The sequence below is a fragment of the Acanthaster planci genome, linkage group LG13 (assembly GCF_054643075.1).
Source record: "Acanthaster planci isolate LZ-2023a linkage group LG13, COTS_SCS, whole genome shotgun sequence".
Lineage (NCBI taxonomy): Eukaryota > Metazoa > Echinodermata > Asteroidea > Valvatida > Acanthasteridae > Acanthaster > Acanthaster planci.
Window position 1 is genome coordinate 9,227,958 of NC_141789.1, and position 18,077 is coordinate 9,246,034.

Sequence of the window (18,077 nt, forward strand, 5' to 3'; positions counted from 1 at the left end):
GAATGGCTTGAAAAGTAAAGAAAACTTCTTATAAAGAACTATAAGTAAATGCCCACCAAACACTTTTAAAATACTTGCTTTTAATTAGCCAATTATGCTGAAAACATGCTGAAAACATGCTAAACTGCACCACTTCACCACATGATTGGGTCGTCTGCGCCAGTACCGATAAGCAGCACTTGCAGCGTGGCACGGTACACACTTGACCATCCACATGTGCACCGTACATCCAGGGTACAAGCAATGAAATCAAGGGGCAAACAAGTTCATACTCACACGCGTGCTTATTGCACAAGTAGGGAATTCAGTCTATGAATCCGCATAGACGCCTTGAGATGAGGCTAGCACGGCACAGTGAAACCATCAAACCGCAGCAGCAAAACGTAAGACTAATTACATATTTCTTGAATTAAACGAAATCTAGTAAGCTTGGTGTACCACAGCTGAACCTCGTAAGTGTTCGATGAAGAGCAAAGTTTTCAGTCAAAAACATACATTTTAAGGCTCAGATTTAATGTTAACTTTCTGAATTTTGTTGCACCAAATAAAATGGCGGGTTGAGGTCCAACAGTAACAAATTGTAATCAACGACTTTTACATGCAAGACCTACTCTGTGACTTCACTGTACATGTATTTAAATATAATCTGATTTTATACATGAGGAGTGACACATGAACTGTCCATTGATCAATCGTAGTAAGTTTTTGATGATCATGCTGGTGGAAAATCAAGGGGTGGGGGATTCTGTATTTATTGTGTGGATTTTTTTTTTAATTTTCACTACAGATAAGTATTTAAAAAGCTGGAAACATTGCAGAATATTTTCAAACAATGTTTGTTTCTCTTTTCTTTCTTTTTTTGGGGGAGGTTAAGGTTGGGCAAACGGTTTGCATGCAGAGTTCATAACTTGCTCTCCTTTCTTATGCTTACTGAAGAATGAAACGGAATTTGAAGTTCTGAAGAGGAATTCAGGATTTGGCAAAATGGAAAATACCCATTTTTTAAACCGAAAATCAGTGGCTCTAAATTACAAGGCATCAGTGAAACCTCATTCACACATTAATTACATGTAAGGACCAAGCAGCACACAGCACACTCTTTTTTGAGAGATCTTATTGATAATTTGCCCTGTCCTTCTATTAGTGAAACTCGGCCCTTGTTTATACGTTGGTGCCTTGGGATTATTTGCATTTTCAGTCTCACAGGATTATGACAGCATTTGGAATACCCTGAATCAATGTTTCCTTTTATTGTGAATTTACTATCTAGATTGTGTGCAATAAGAACGCTGACTGTGCACATGAATCTTGAGTGGAGTCAGCAGCTTTGTTTCAAAAGGAGCTCAGCAAAAGATTGATTTCTTGATTTTGGATGTTTGCCCTGCCCAACGTGTAAGAGTGACACACCCCCTGAAGGCTTGTGAAAAAACCACAAGTGTACTCGGGTGGGACTCAAACCCATGACATCCTGCTTACTAGTGCAGACGTCTTAACCGCTCGACCCCTGAGCTTGCCGGTGTTGGCTGGCTGGTTCGAATCAGACGCAGCGGCGGGTACTGCCAACAACTACATGTATTTCAAGGATGGATTTGTGCCGGGGAAATCCATCCTTGAAATAGATTGGTTTCTGCTACATGTAAGTGGAAAGTAAACGGTGGGTGTTACAACTGTACAGGCACTAGTACATGTATACAGTAACACCATTTGCTACGGCATGAAAACAAGATGTTTCGTTCAAGAAACTTAATATCGCCATGGCAAATTTATTCTATTTATGTACATGCAACGGTATGTGTTGTCAGCTTCTGCCAATGTGTACATGTATTCAAAGGAAGAATTATCGGGTACCATGGGGGGGGAATGGTTTGAATACATGTGCAGTCCCACACTACATGTACTTCTGGAATACCACACACACGCACACTGCTGGTACAGTATATACATGTAGGGGAGAAAAACTGCCAAACCCAGAAACACCCTCCTGACGAAGCAGAGAATCAACGTGTATGGCCCTGGTCAGTAATCAATACCAGGCCCCAGCGGTATTGAGAGGTGAGTGCTTTACATACTAGCAGCCCATGCCACTAATGCAACTTATGCACAACACAAGTAATATAAGACAATGCACAGCACATATAAAAGATGATTGCTGATGCAGAAAACGAATCCCCTTATCAAAACATTTCATCTGGATCTTGTTCTTAGTACTGTAGCGGAACCCTCCCTCCCTCATGTTTCATCATTTCTGCTCCACCCCTCTCCTTCCAATACTTGCCTATTAGGTAATTATTATAATACAAATGGGCGATGCTGGCTCTCGTGCATTAATGGATGACCAATGAAGATCACAAAATGAAATGGCTTTGAATCCTCGGTGTGCACTGGATTACAAGGCAAAAGTCCCTTCACCGTGTGTGCCATGCTGTTAATTTGCACCGCTGCTCAGTTTGTTTGCTTATTCATATACCCGTACACTATATGAATTTACAGAGTCAAACAGAGACAGGGAATTCGGAACTACTGTACATAAATATTTTCCATAGCAAACTACATGTAATCAGGATATACTGCAGCCTGTTTTTTGATGGTAATTCAAGAGAGAAAAAGTAGAACACAAAATATTGGATATGTTTAGAGGTAGGCCTAATCAATACAAACAGCAATTTTTGTAGAAATTATGGGACTGTTCCAAAACTGTTTTATGTCAAAGTTATTAACAATGAAGTACATGTACATGTATGAGATGGCTAGTGCCGATGATGACACGGGTCATTAGTGATGTAAATGAATTTCAAAACACTGCAAATTATGCAAGGAAAGGAATTTTCCCCCCCTTTTTTTAATAAACAGGCACGTCTCTGCACAAAGGCCAAATACAGGGCATCATAGAACTGAACCGCATGACACATTAAGCAGCGCACGCTCCCAACATCACTCAGACTTGTACATCTTCTCACTCCAAAACAGCAACAGAGACGCACGGGCCAGCAAAAACGTCACAGCTGCTCGAAGAAAAAAAAATGGAAAGTACACGTTGTCCTGGGTCTATGCCCAAGCCGATGACGTGCTGCCCTTTAGATGGCAGATAAACATAAACAGAGGCATTATCAGCGCTTCAGCAGCCTAAATAATTGAAATTTTAATGGCCGGCTAGCAGCCACACTTGAGTAACTGCTGACAAAGCACAGACCAGCTCAGGTAAAAATGCACTGATTTACCTAACAGGCATACGGATAAGAACATCCTCTTCAGATGGAATCTTTTATTCTATGCACTTGTGCAATTACATTATATTATTTATCTTCAGATACTTTTAAAAAAATTCTCAATGTGACAGTAGTTATAGGAGAAACTCTTTTACAAAATATATATACAAGTGAAAACCTAACTGAAAGAAAGGCCCAATTGGCCAGTTTTTGAATGAAGTATTCAGTTTTTAGTTTTCCTCTTTCGTATTCCTCTCAGTCTTGCTCAAAAAGGAAGTATCATCCATTAGCTGGAATATCAGAATAGACCCATTTGATCTGCATTCCCGCCTTTAATAATGAATGGCTGTCCTGAACGTACCACCTCCATTTTCCTCAACAACGGACATCACATCAAAACAAAAGAGACAAAAGTGTGCAGGAACAAAAATCTGGTTACCAGGAAAACGGGCACTTCCTCATCCTGTTAAGCTCTTGTTACAGAATGACTGGATGACTGCCAACACAAGGAACTGTGGGGTCACAAACACATGAACTTGTCGCTCCAAAAATCTGCGCATTTCCAAACTTCAAAAGTGAATGTTCCAAAAGTATAAAAGCATGTTACTCAAAAACTCTGTTCAAAAAGGGCGTTCACGATTTCACTCAAAAACAAAAACGTTGTAGGTTGCTTAATGCTACAAAAGTTTAATACGTAGCAAGTTCAGCACCACAAAGGAAATTTCTGTGCTGTTCGTACAAAACAAAACATGCGTAGTCCCTGAAAGTTACTTGTATTTTAGATTTGTTTTACTTGTGATGTATATTCCAATTGATAACGACAGAACCCAAGCAAGGACAAACCAACCAGGGAGAAATGATACCAGGAGAACTGAAAGCAACTTTCATTCAAAGTCCACTCTGCAGAACCTTTTCTCCTTTTATCAGTTGTTGACATTTTTGTCCCACTTTCCCACGTTTGTTTATGGTGCATTTTCCTATCAATGTAAATGTTTACAAAATGGGTTATTAAACAGCATCCCCTCTCCGACTGTGTCATGTTAACATGCAGCGTGTGCATTTCAGAAGTGCAAATATTGACGCAAATGGCCTGGTGCAGGCATTACTGGAGGTGGACCAAAACATGTCACTTTAAACATTTCTGCAGGGTCTTTTTCAAGAGTGGGGGACCATGGAGCAGTCATAGGGTTCCTCACCTGAAAAGGTAATGAATACATTTAGCAGGTACTGGTAACTGGATGCAGTTTGGCTTGAGCTACTTTTTAAAAATAATTTTGCATCATGGGGGTTACACTTGCAGCTGCCCAGTGACAGTTGCACGATAGAATCTCATCAAACACTTGGCAGAGTTACGTGTAGTTGCCTTTTCCATCATACTCTGGCTGTCTAATCTTATCAGATTTGAATCTTGGAAATATTCCTTCCCCTCCCTCCCCCCCCATCTCATTCAAAAGAGGATGAAATCAATATGAAATTGAGAATTTGGTGGGCCTTTGGAGAGTAAAACGAAACAGGTTCTCCAATCTGCCAGGAGTTGAAAAACAGCATGTTCAGGTTGCTAAAGTTTTCAGCTTTTAAGCACACCTTTTCTTTCAATAATGAAATGGGCCGTCAACATGACCAATGCAGTGGGTTCAAAGATGTCATACTCCCCTTTAGCAAGAGACCTTGTTTAATAGAATGCATATTAGTGCATGTACCAGTACATCTAGACTCAAAATAAGAGGATGTCAATGGATATGTGTTTTGAAGAACGGTTCATCTAAGGAGATGCTTTTAGGAGATGTCTCTAAGGCCTTCTTCTCTGTCATTTCATGCTTCATTATATTGACAACTGTTTCCACCTGCAAACTTGTAAAAAGGGGTGGGGAAGCAAAATGTGTGAAATTATGGCCTTTGTCGACAAGCACAGATGTGCTACAGGTGAACACAAGTACGGAAGATTCTGAAGTCAAAGGTACATGTACATATACATGTAGGTGTCAAAATTTATTAGTACATGTACATGTAAGTACCCTTTCTCCCCCTTTTTTGCTTTTTCAAGGGGGGGCGGGGGACTAATGACCCAATACAGCTAATGCTGATGTACTCACAGTGCATTGCAAGAGTGAAAAATACACATTTTATGACTTTTGTTCTCGATAAAAGTCTGCGTTAAGGCAAGAGTACAAAGAATAAAGTACATGTATCTAGCGAGACACTGCAGCAAGTGAACTGCATTTGGTCATTCTGGGAACTCTGTAATGTTGATGACGATTACCTTTGTCCAGAAAAACTGTCATGGCAACATACATGTACATGTAACATCTCAGTGTTGGGACATCACTCTTGATGTGTTGAAAATGTTTTTGTTGGGAACTCATTATCGTCTCTTGTCTGCATATACCAAAAAATTCTGTTCAACTACCGGAACATCTATGAGGCATGACAACCTCCTACCAACCTGCATCATCAGATAGTGCAGTGCCTGTCATCTTACACAGCATCAGAAAAACAAGAACTCATGGCTGTATCACTTTTTTCTTATAGTGGTTACGGCATCTGTGTCACGACTCATGTCAGTCTGTTTTATTCCCATTGGAAGCCCAAGAACAAACAAAAACAAAGCAACCCTCCAATCCAAAATGGAAACAGCACTGGTGTAAACATCCAGGTTGTGACATCAGAGGCAAGTAAAGCACTACTGCCAGACAGCATTTCAGAATATAGAGAAATACTCCGTGCAATGACGTCATAAACACTGTAATGACGTCATCATCTAAGAATGTTGAAAGACCAAGGTTAGATGTTTATATCTATTTTGTGGCATATACAAAATGTTATGTTTGTAAATAAACAAAGGAGCAATCAGGCACACTTCGAAAGTGGCCGGTAGTACATGTAGGAAACCAGTACTTCCTAATATTTTATCTCTCTTATTGAACTCTGTAACAGAGGAAGCTCAGTCACATTTACGACACCATTAAAGTGTCAGACCAAACTCCATAAAACCTTCAAGTTGGTTTCAGAATTCAGGCTATAGAAGAATTCAGACAGATATCGAAGGGTCATTTCACAGAGGCTTGCTTGAACTTTACATTTCAATTTGTTCATAACTCTGTCACCAATTTTCATAACGTAGAAATCACCTAATATCAATGTACATGTACAACTCCAGTTCTCAACCTGCAGCTGCATGTATTTTTCTTTTTCAAAGCTTTGTGCACAAAGTGCAACCAAACCTTACGCATCACAACACAGTATGCTTGGATTTCATGTTACTAACATGTACTGATATATATGTACATGTATAAATACCTGCACACGTAAGCACATGCATTAATAAAATCTTTTAAAAAGGCCCAATACATGTAAATGTAAGACGCATATCAGCAATCTCAGGTCAAGGTGAAAAATTTCCATCTCATACCAGCTTCGTTATGATTCATAATTTGCAACCAAAAAGAACTTGTTCAAAAATGGTAGCAAAAATAAAAGGTATATACATCTCTTTATTACACCCACTGTACTTTTAAAATGATTTTTTTGTTTTCAAATTACACACTGGAGCAATGAGCTCAGTAACGGAACGACAAATTTCCCCTTTTGCAAGGGACTGCCTTCTTGTACATATCCAGCTTTGTATAATAAGATCCCTGCACAGAAATATTCTCATTGCACAGGTGAAATAAATTCTCAAGACGGGACAAACGACTTCCCTCTTCCATGCCTATCAGACAAAAAATGTATGCATGACAGGTGGGGGGAAATCTCATTCTGACCAGATGGCCCCCCTTACTCTCCCAAAAGGAAGAAAATACTCATGCACCGCATAGAAAAGAACATTGTCAAAACCTGCACAAGCAATGTTCCACCAGCCAAAAAGAATGTACGGTGAAAGCAACATCCAACCCTGCAATAACATACCTGCCAACCAGTCATACTCCTTCCTGAGGTCAGGCATCACCACGTAATAGATTAGAATTTTAAGTGAACTGAGGGCTCATTTAAATACCTTTTAATCTGCCGGTATTGTGTGGTAATACCTGACCTCAGGAAGGAATACGACTGGTTGGCAGGTCTGCAATAATACTCCCTGGCTGTTGACAAAGTACATGTGGGCATGTCCCAGCACTGGTATATCTTACCTTTCTAACCATTTCCACTGTAATAATCTGTCAAAGAACAGACTGTTTTGGAATTCTGTGAAGGGTTCTCCCTTAAGGTATTCTCTCACCACTCTACAGAGGAAGAAAACACAAATATGCAGTAAGTGCTGTATAAGTCCCCTCCGTGAAGATGCTATCTGAATATGCATCTACATGAAATACCAGTAAATAAATGGATATATTCTCCAGCCAGACTGAAACCAACGTAGGGGGTACAGATACTGTATTTGGATGCTCTCTTTTTCCCAAAATAAATTCCATTTTCGCATTACAGCTGTGGACAAGATTAATCTACATTCACAATAAGTGAAAATACCGGTAAGTGTCAAGATTCTGCATCAAATTACAGACTTCCAGGAATGATACCTGGGAAAGTGGAATGATTAAGTTAAAAGTTTCAGATTTACCAAATACATATGTAAGCCGAGATTACTCCTTCCGATCAAAGTACATGTAGTATTATAAATGTACAACTGATGTATCTCTTTCCCCCAGAAGGGAGACGTGCGAAGCCCTAATACAAACTGAGGTACAAAGGGTTCATGTCTCACCTTTTCTTTTCTATATATCATGAGACACAAAAAATGACATACATGTGCACTACATGTAATTGTGCAAGTACAATACACAGAAGTACAGTGTACCGGTATATTATAAACAAAATAAGACTTTCGAGGGGGGGCCCAAGTAAAGTAGAAGCTTAAAAGCCTCAGGTCGCTCTATATGATGAGGGAACAATAATGAGTAAGCATTTCCATTTCATTTCAATTCTACAGAGGGGTTGAGTGCAGCAACGCACACCAGGGAACTTACGTCCTGCAATCGGTGAAGACTTCTTTGCTGGGAGAGTTCTGGAGAGCCTCCTGACATGATGTCACCTGTTCTTGGGTGACTTGGGAGAGCCTCTCGGGTGACTGAAAGGAGAAACAAAGTAGATGCAGATGTGCAAATGGAGGGAATTTCACATCACTGTCAAACTTGATTTGTACAGTGAAATCTCCATAGTATAGGCTTATCAGAGGAAACACATTGGCTGAGTTGGCACTTCACACAAGCGCACATCCTTCATCTGTGTGCATTTGATACATGTATGTATACGTAAATTACAGTGCCCTACTGGGTGAAGAAGAACCGGTATTTAACGAGAGCATACCTTCTGCTTTCAGAATACAGTACACTGCAACTGAAAGTTAGCCATGACAAATGAGAAATCCAAATGTGTACAAAGAAGTCATGTTCACATGGCGTGAACAGATTTCGTGCAGGCGTGGCATACATGTACATAGTGTGGACCTCTGCACAAAAGAAATCTACATAATGTAGGGTGCGATGGCACTGTGTGGACTCGCACACGTCCACACAATGTTTTCCCCTCTCTGAAAAAAAGTTTCAGAGGCATTTTGGGGTAAAAGGTCTGTGTGGCAAAATGAAGAGGAACAGTCCAGGAAATCATCATCAAAAATCCAGCTCAAAGGAGTTGTCCTAGTTGGAGAAAAAGGAGCATTTTCCTCAAGTTTCCTTAACCACAGGAGAACAAAGGAATGTCCACACTTTGTATGTAAAACAGGTACGGTTGTGTGTGAAATGGCATGGAAATGTTTTCCCACTTGTGTGCAAAGGTGTGAAAATGTTTTTGCACGTGTGTAAAAAGGTGTGAAAATGTTTTCCAACTTGTGTGCAAAGGTGTGAAGAAATTTTCACACTTCTTTAAATAGGCGGGAACATATTTTCCCCCTTGTGTGAAAAGGTGTTTTCACATTTTGCAGAATTAACATTGAAGTCCCAATGCCTATTTTAAGTTATGAAGATTTCAAGTATAGAAATGACACCAATATCTAGTTCCCTTCACCCCTGGCAGAATTTGTTGTCAAACTTTTTCCCCTCAGCAGTCTGATAAACCTGTCCAGGCAAACACAGTGACAAGATTCAGACACTCAGGCTCTACTGTGCTCTGACATGCGTTTCTTCAGCTGGAAATCCTGGTGTTGAACCGCTCTACTGGCATAAGGATGTACAAAAACAACATAAATGTCTGCCTGGCAACATGAAGGGAGGGAGGAGCTTGCAGGGACAAGCACACGACGTCGACCAAGCGTAACAAGGGAAGCTACAGCTCTAGTCTTGCGACAAACAAGATGACGGCCCTCTTCCCCGGGCACCGCACTTTTCCGAGCTTTTCAAAAAAGTTCTCGGGGACTTGCAAATCTGTAACAAACTTCGGTGAATGGTTCACAGAAAGCGTGTCGGCACATTCTGGCAATACATGATCAAAGCAGCAGGTGATGGATTAGACTGTCTGTCTGTCAAGTCTGTGGAAGTGATCAGGTGTCGAACTTGACCTTGGCCACTATGCATGGCCTGCACTGTACATGTAGTGAATGTCATTCCTTGGTACCACAGATACCTGTACATGTACGTCTCGGAATGTTGCATAAAAAGGGAAAAAATGCCCTACTCTGTATTTGTGGTGTCCCAACTCAGGGGCCATAAATTGGGACATAAAGCCCACTGGTTAGGGTTTGTCTCATATCTTCTGATCATAGGGTCAGAGGTTCGAATCCAAGCAAGTAGTTGCATGTTGTGACATTGGGCTTGTCACCTGCCCATAAGCGCCTCTCTCTACCCAAAAGTGTTATGGGCAGATGTGAATACTTTGTTTGGCAATTTGTGCCAGAAATGGCAGCATTGAGCTAGTACAAGTATACTCCCCAGGGAGCCAAGACAGACTCAGGAAAGTTCAGATGTTATGAGCCCAAAGAGTAAGGATGTACCACGCCTGCGGCTATGTCCAGACACCGTGTTAGTTAAAACGGTAAAAGTTAAAACGGTCACTCACCACAGGGGGTCGATTGTAAAATTAAAACTCACCGAGCGTCCATACACTGTTTTAATACAGCAGTTTTAACCCAAAGCGGTTTATCTCCTTTTCTTGGGGTCACGAAGAACTTCCGCTCATTTACATAAAGCCCGTGCAAGTTTGTTTTCATGCACACATTATGCATGTGGCCAGGCTCTCTGTGCTTAAAGCAGGTTAGGACTGGTTGCTGTTATACTGGTACTTACTGCATAAAATGTAAAATGCACTGTTTGTCAGCCAGGTACCATGCAACAAAACATTTGTGTTGCCATGTCGACATGGCGCTCCCTCGGGAGACTCTTGTTTGTATTTTCATCGCGATGCAACAAATGATCATTTCTTAGGAAATTGCTCCTCAGTCTACAGCCAAACGGACATCAACAGTATTGGGCATCCTTAGAAGGTAAATACATCGAAGACATGTCACCTTTTCCTGAGTACGGCGGCAGTTCTGGCAATATGTCACGAAGAGGCAAGCGAGATGGGCCAGAGGAAGCATGTTACGTAACTCCAAGTCACGTCTTAAACCAGATGCGTTTTAGCTAAGACCGTCTAAACACCATTATAAATTTTTTAAAGGTTTCACTTTAGCATTAAACCCTCTCTCTGAGGTGTTTAAAGTCACTGTTTTAACTCGGAGATAAAACCGATTCGGTGTAACTTTAAAAGCGTCTAGACATCGTTTCACCATATCGGGTGTAACAACCATTTTTAAGTGAATTTAAAACGGTGTCTGAACAGAGCCTGAGACAGAGTTGTGGCAAAATAATGTGATACCGTACATGTATAATCTGCAAGTGGGTTAACATTTATTTGACTTGCCCAACATTCAGTAGCTGTTACAATGTAAAACATCAAAGGTTAAGTCCAAATAAGCTATTGTGCTAAGGTGAAGAGCCACAGCCATTATACCAGTGCATCGTCCAGCAGCCTCAGACATGGTTTATGACTCTAGCCAAATTATGCACACTGCAACACAAGAGCATTTCATATTTAATGCTCAGTCTGAAAGCTTTTATGCAGTCCGCCTACAGACAAGCTAACTTAATTACTGTGCTCGATTGATTTATGCTCCTCATCAAGCCTAATGCCAATTGCATTTAGGCCCATTAATTCGCATTAGGGAAGAATCAATTATGAAATCAGCAACCAAAAAAAATAGCCCAAAGTTCTGAAATAATACGCACTGTACATCTAATCTAATCCCGCAAAGACTAAAGTTTAGTAAAGTGTCTGGTTCTTTACGCACACGTATAGGATTACCAATTAATTACACGTACATGTTCATGTACTGGTATAGCACAAATGTACAGTACTGTATCATGGTGTAGTCTGAAGTAAAAATATGACCCTCATCATTTCAATGGAAGTGCAGGATAGGATAGTGCCACAAAAGGTGTGTACGTGTTCCATCATTTTGCCGTGGGCTAGCAAGATTCAAAGGTGTAATTCTATCAGAAGTGTGTATGGGGGGAACACATTGGTAATAATATCAATGCTGAGTAAACCACCATTGCCCACAGCACTACTGACGACAAAGACAGAAATTGCCTTCTTGGAAGTAATGAGATAGACAACTTATTTTTCATAGAAGGCATCCGGTCAAAAAAAAAGACCAGTTTGACAGGAACAAAACGCAAGTGCAAGGTACATGTCAGGCTTACTAACAGCCTGCTGATGCGGTAAGTTGGGGATAAAAGGCAATAGGAAGAATTGAATGAGTACAATAGGAAGCTCATTTTCTTGTTAGTCACATAATGCGCATGTGGATGCTACGTGTATAAACATGTCAACATTTCCAGTAAGCGGGTTGCTTTTTATCACGAAATAAAAATGGATGACTTTTATGTTTGAACCTGTATTTTTGGAGGGGTAACTTGGTTAAGTGTGACTGTCATGAAATAAGTTCATGGGAAATAAACTTTCAAGCAATTGCTTCTATAAAGGAAAACTGCTAGCATACGGTACTTGTACCGGCACATGAGTCCTGTAATTTTTCTTAACATGCAGAAAAGTTGTGTCTTTTATCTACTTTATACACACGATATACGAGTCTACTGTTCGGATTTAAATGCATGCAGAAATCTTAAAAGCCTCATTCCCTGTTTCCTTTCGGGGGGGGGGCAGATACAAAAAAAAATTGGAATGGAAGTTCTCTCCCCTGGAGACAACTCGGCAAATCCACACCTGGCTGTTACCATGGTGACAGACTTCAGATGCAGCAGGTTCCTTCGATCCACAGACAACACCCGACAACGGCAGCTATGGAATACCAACATTAGGGGGGGAGGAGAGAATGAGACCCAAAAGCAAGGGGGGTACTTAACCCTCAAAGGGCCAGCTTAGTTTGGCCCATCTCACCAACCTGTGGGGGCGGAATCTGATCCCCCCTCCCAAGAACTCGACTGTGTCACGCTTAATTTTTTTGGGATATTGACATGCATGTGAAGACATTCATTACCATTATAAATGTGAGGTTTGAACTCAATCACCCCCTCCGCCCCTCCTCTTTCAGGGTTAAAATTCCCCAGTGGCCAGTGAACGTTCTGACATTGAATGGGAACCCTTCAGTCACTCAAGCTGACTGAGGTATTGATGCTAAACCATTGATTACAGGCCTCCAGTGCAAAGTCCTCCTCCGTACTGTCAAGCACAAACATAACACCATCTCTACCTCCATCACTGTACAAATACTGGACATATCCCTCATATCCTTACTACAGGTGTGCTTAATTACACGCCTTGTATTCTCCACATGGCATACATGTACAGTACATGTACATGTTCATACTGTACAGTTACCAATACAGTACATTTACATGTGTTTACATGTACTCTACTTACATGTACATGCACCTGTACACATCTATGGGTAGAGTAGCTGTCTCACCCAAAACTTACACAAGCCTACAAGTACACATATGTTGTATGTACGTGTGCATACATACATTTCCAATAGTACATGTATTGGTCTTCGAACCAAACAAGTACACAGCCAGCATTATCATCCACGGAGAAAACTGTACACTTTTGTGGACTGCAATTTACTTAACTTCTCTTCACTGCACACATAAATGTAATTCTATCTTGTACCTGTAAGCTATCCCAACGGGTGCCCTTTCTCTATAGACTGGAGTGACTCATCTCTCAAATCCATGCTTGCACAAAAAGGATTCCTCCGTAACCATATTCTTGGTATAATTTCTCTATTTCACTTGTAAAAAAAAGGATGAATTTTCAACAGATAAGTCGTTGCTTGTCCAACTTAAACATTTGCCACTTCTGTAATTTATTTCAGTACCTTTTTTTTTTTTTAAATAAACACATGCTCTGGGGGCATGGGCTACAGATTTCACTTAAAATATTTGGACCAGATTTCTGATTTGATGACGAAACAGAACAGTTACACAAAGAAATGCCTTTATTTACGGTACATATGTATAAACAAGAAAGTGTTCACTGGCTACTCAGAAACACACTGTTTTCCCCACCTGGTGTGTTTCTGTCTCATTTACATAAATGTACATGTTTGTTCATGTTGCGGGAGTACAGGATTTCCTTATCTAAAATCGTGGGGAAAAAAGCAACCTAGCAAATGCCAACTGTTGAGATGCTCCTTAAAGACAGGGAATAACTTGGCACTTCAAGTTAACAAAAGCCCTGCAGAGGATGCAGGACCCCAAAATAACTATTCCAACTCTGATTTGGAGCCTTTCTCCGATTGCAGCTAGGGATGAAGGCCCTAAAAAAGGTCCACACCTGTGGCAATGTCATTTCACCTGTCACTTCCTACCGCTGCGCCTATTTGAGGAAACGCATCCCGAGTAGCGATTGGAAACCAGCAGAGCTCAAAAACACAGAGTTAAACAAAAAAAGACAGAGATAGGACAGAGGGAGAGGCAGTGATTTGTTTTTCAATACATTTGTCATTCGCAGAAAACAATGAACCATGATTCAACTCTTTCACGATATGCAGGTTTAATGCTACCGGTAGACACATGGGTACTCTGCCATTTTATTTCTAGAGAGACAACAGACAAAGGCAAGAAAATTAGAGTGGCAATGTACCAGTATGTGTTGATGTACTGCAGGGTGGCATTCCAGTATGGCTTCAGGCAAAGTAAACCAGGATTTTATCACTTGGAAAAATGATTCACTTCTCTGACGCCAAAATGTGAACCCGTGTTAAACTACACAACACAGGCAGCAGAGTTTTAAAAATGCAAAATGCAAAAGGTCGCTGCACCCTTAGCTTTAGCCCATTACAATGGTTAGTCCCTTCTCTCGCCACGTTCATAATCGACCTCCACCCCGCACATGTGCAGTAACACCTTGCGGACAAGGTAAACTGCACTTTATTCACAAATCTCTTCTCCTTCTCTCCAAACTCCCTTCCCCCTCCCACATCAGAGAGACTGCCGCAGCAGGAAACATGGAAGCGTGCTATCCCAAGGTCGCCAGACGTGTCACTTTAATCGCTCCATGACTTATTAGACAATCATTAGGCCAGCCCTTTTGTGTCTAATGCTGGGGGGGCAGCTGGTTCACAGGGCTAATGTAACTCAGGCCAAATTCAACCCATAACAGGAAAAGTGCGTGCCCACCTACGCAAGTTGTTGTGGATTTCAGGGGGAACAGCAGTTGTTTTAATGGCTGAAATAAGAAAGGTACAGCATGGATGAGCCACGTCCACAAGGCGGAAAGGAAAATCATTTTCGTTAGTGGGGACCTGGAAAATTCAAAATGTACAGTGAATCGAGATCCCTGTTATTAAAGAGAGATGCAGTATGGTACACTCAACATGAAAAGATCATAACACTGGTCAGTTGTCCATCTGACCAAGCAAATGGTAAACTGTATCTGAAAGTTAATATTTTCACAAGGTTAAACTCTAGCTGAGGGGTCAGTCCATGGTATAAAAGCAAAAACCCCTTCAAGCTTGGGAAGACGGAGTGCTGAAAAGTACAGCTAGGGGTGGTTCACAGGTTTCAGCACGAGCCCAATGGGCATAAATGTAGACGTACATGTTCAGTCCTGTACATGTACATGTACAGAAGTGCAGTCACCTGACGGTTACCATCTACTCTGATCCTATCATTCATGTTGCATTAGTACTGACTAATCTGATGAAACCTTTCATTAGCAAGGTGCAGCAGGGCAGCAGGGGTGCGTTGGCGTTGCGTTGGTGGAATGCCCAGCATTACATATAGAAGTACTTCCAGACAGGTTTAAGACCCTGTGAATTTCTGTGATAGCCATCAGCGTGTGTATCACTTTGACGAGGGGAGACAATTGCTGCAAGAAGTCCAAGAGTGTCGAGGAGCAAGTGCCCTTCACGTCATAAAACCTGTTAGGCTTGAAGCCGATCTTTTCTGATGCCGAGGGTCAAATGGGTAGATGCACCTGTGTGGGTGGGACTGTTGGTTGACACCAGCCCCCACAAAATCGTGGGGGAGTGAAATCGCTGTGTTCAGAATAAATTGGCAGGTTTTCTGTAAGCACTTTTATCCTATGTCCTGAGGTGTGTCATCAAAGAGCTGAAATGGTTTATGTTAATGGTACATGTATGTTCATGGGCCCAATAAATAAGGATAAAATGATGTACATGTACATAAAAGTACACATTATAAGTGGATGAGTGCGCATAAATGTAGGTTGATACTACAGGTACTATTTTATTCAAACTTCAGGCCGTATCCTAACAAAAACTCTTTCCAGGAAATATCCTCTTTCATGACCATCAAAACAAAAGACAATGTACACATGTACTGGTTGCATGTCACCTGGGCATTAAATGCCAAGTTGTACCATGCATTTCAGAGCTAATGAGTACAGTGTACTTGTGAATTTAACGGCCTGAATTTAACATGTGGAGCTTCCTCTTGTCTGTTTACCCTCCTGCGGGTTTTACCCTCCTGCGGGTTTTACCCTCCTGCGGGTTTTACCCTCCTGCGGGTTTTACCCTCCTGCGGGTTTTACCCTCCTGCGGGTTTTACCCTCCTGCGGGTTTTACCCTCCTGCGGGTTTTACCCTCCTGCGGGTATTACCCTCCTGCGGGTTTTACCCTCCTGCGGGTTTTACCCTCCTGCGGGTTTTACCCTCCTGCGGGTTTTACCCTCCTGCGGGTTTTACCCTCCTCCGGGTTTTACCCTCCTGCGGGTTTTACCCTCCTGCGGGTTTTACCCTCCTGCGGGTTTTACCCTCCTGCGGGTTTTACCCTCCTGCAGGTTTTACCCTCCTGCGGGTTTTACCCTCCTGCGGGTTTTACCCTCCTGCGGGTATTACCCTCCTGCGGGTTTTACCCTCCTGCGGGTTTTACCCTCCTGCGGGTTTTACCCTCCTGCGGGTTTTACCCTCCTGCGGGTTTTACCCTCCTGCGGGTTTTACCCTCCTGCGGGTTTTACCCTCCTGCGGGTTTTACCCTCCTGCGGGTTTTACCCTCCTGCGGGTTTTACCCTCCTGCGGGTTTTACCCATGTCTGTTTTACTGGTTGAGTTTGTGCTTTACCTCTGCATACAGTGTAATACACCCCGGGAATATTTGGGAATTGTAAAAAATGATCAAATCTTGATGGTTAACAGCAGAGAGGGGGTCGTGGGTGCCAATTTTACTGAAACAGGCCAGGAGAACACTTTCTGTTGTGAGTGTTCCCCTCTTCTTCATAAGCCTGTAATGAGGTCAACATAAAATCTGTACACATGTAAAGACATAAACACCATTTTTCTCTCAAGAAAGGCCAGAATGCAATGGAGTCCATTTATATAATTCTGTAAAATCAATTTGATTGACAATTGTACCGTGTCGGTTCAGCAGTCATCAACATGATAATGCCTTTAATGGGCATAAGTTGGAATATTCTCACTGGTCCAGAGCCAATTATGTTGATGGGTTTAAAATGCCACCAACAGCAACTGTATTCTGTCTCACAGCGGCCCATGTTTGCCTATCTCCATATACAGGGATGCAGGTGTTTCACAAAACATGGAGTAAATATCAGAAATTCAAACATTTGTTGATTCTTAATTGCTTTCACTGACTGAAATGTAACTTATGAATTGGGATAAAAGTGTTTTGGGACGTGTTCAAATTTGAGGTTTGGAACCCACCACAGGTCTGGCTGCCAGAAGCAACCCTTGCTTTGGCTCTGGAAGTTATCAGAGATCAAACCCCCAAAAGCCGTTAAACCACATATTTAAAACTTTCCCAGCACACTTTTAGTGAGCAGTGTACAGTATGATCATGTCTGTTTGATTAAACAATTCAATCCAGACTTTTGACAGGTGGGTGGCAAGGGTAACACCAAGCCATCTTGCACCAAGCCATCATGCATGGCATCCGAGTCTCACCCTGTATCAACGTGATGCTATTGAACGAATTAAAAAAAGGGCCTGTAAAATTACCTTGGGTAATGGTTATTATTCCTATCGGGATGCACTTCATACTTGTAAACTTACGGAACTTCAGGACAGACGAGAGCAGATTTGTTTGAAATTTGCCAAAACTTTATTAATGTCTCATGTTTACCATAGCTGGCTACGTAAAACCAGAGCTGAGGATAATGGTCGTGTGTTACGGAATTCAAGCCTGTTGTCTGTTCCTAAGGCCCGCACTCAAAGATATGCTCAAAGCCCTATTCAATATTTGGTGAAGCTTTTAAATACACAGACACTGTGAAAGGCAATCTTTATTCAATGACCGATGGTATGTATTTGGGCCATGAGCATTGGTTCTTAATATACATGTATTTTAAATTATCCTTTTTACATAACAAGTTTTGCATATTATAATTGTAAATATTTTTCATATCCCAGCCATCAATGTTTATCCTTTCTTTTTCGATACTTGTTTTTGGTGGCTGTTTGACTG

The 18,077-nt window shown here is 41.5% G+C and overlaps 1 protein-coding gene across 2 annotated transcripts in view; it reads right to left on the reverse strand.

Moving 5' to 3' along the window:
* LOC110988180 (G protein-coupled receptor kinase 5-like) overlaps window positions 1–18,077 on the reverse strand; it is an 83,685-nt gene that overhangs the window by 29,076 nt on the left and 36,532 nt on the right. For both annotated transcript variants that reach the window (XM_022251479.2, XM_022251478.2), the window contains exons 5-6: window positions 8,168–8,268; window positions 7,334–7,426 (exon numbers count right to left, since the gene is read on the reverse strand). In XM_022251479.2, the coding sequence (XP_022107171.1) occupies window positions 7,334–7,426; window positions 8,168–8,268 (194 nt within the window). The remainder of the gene's footprint in view (window positions 1–7,333; window positions 7,427–8,167; window positions 8,269–18,077) is intronic.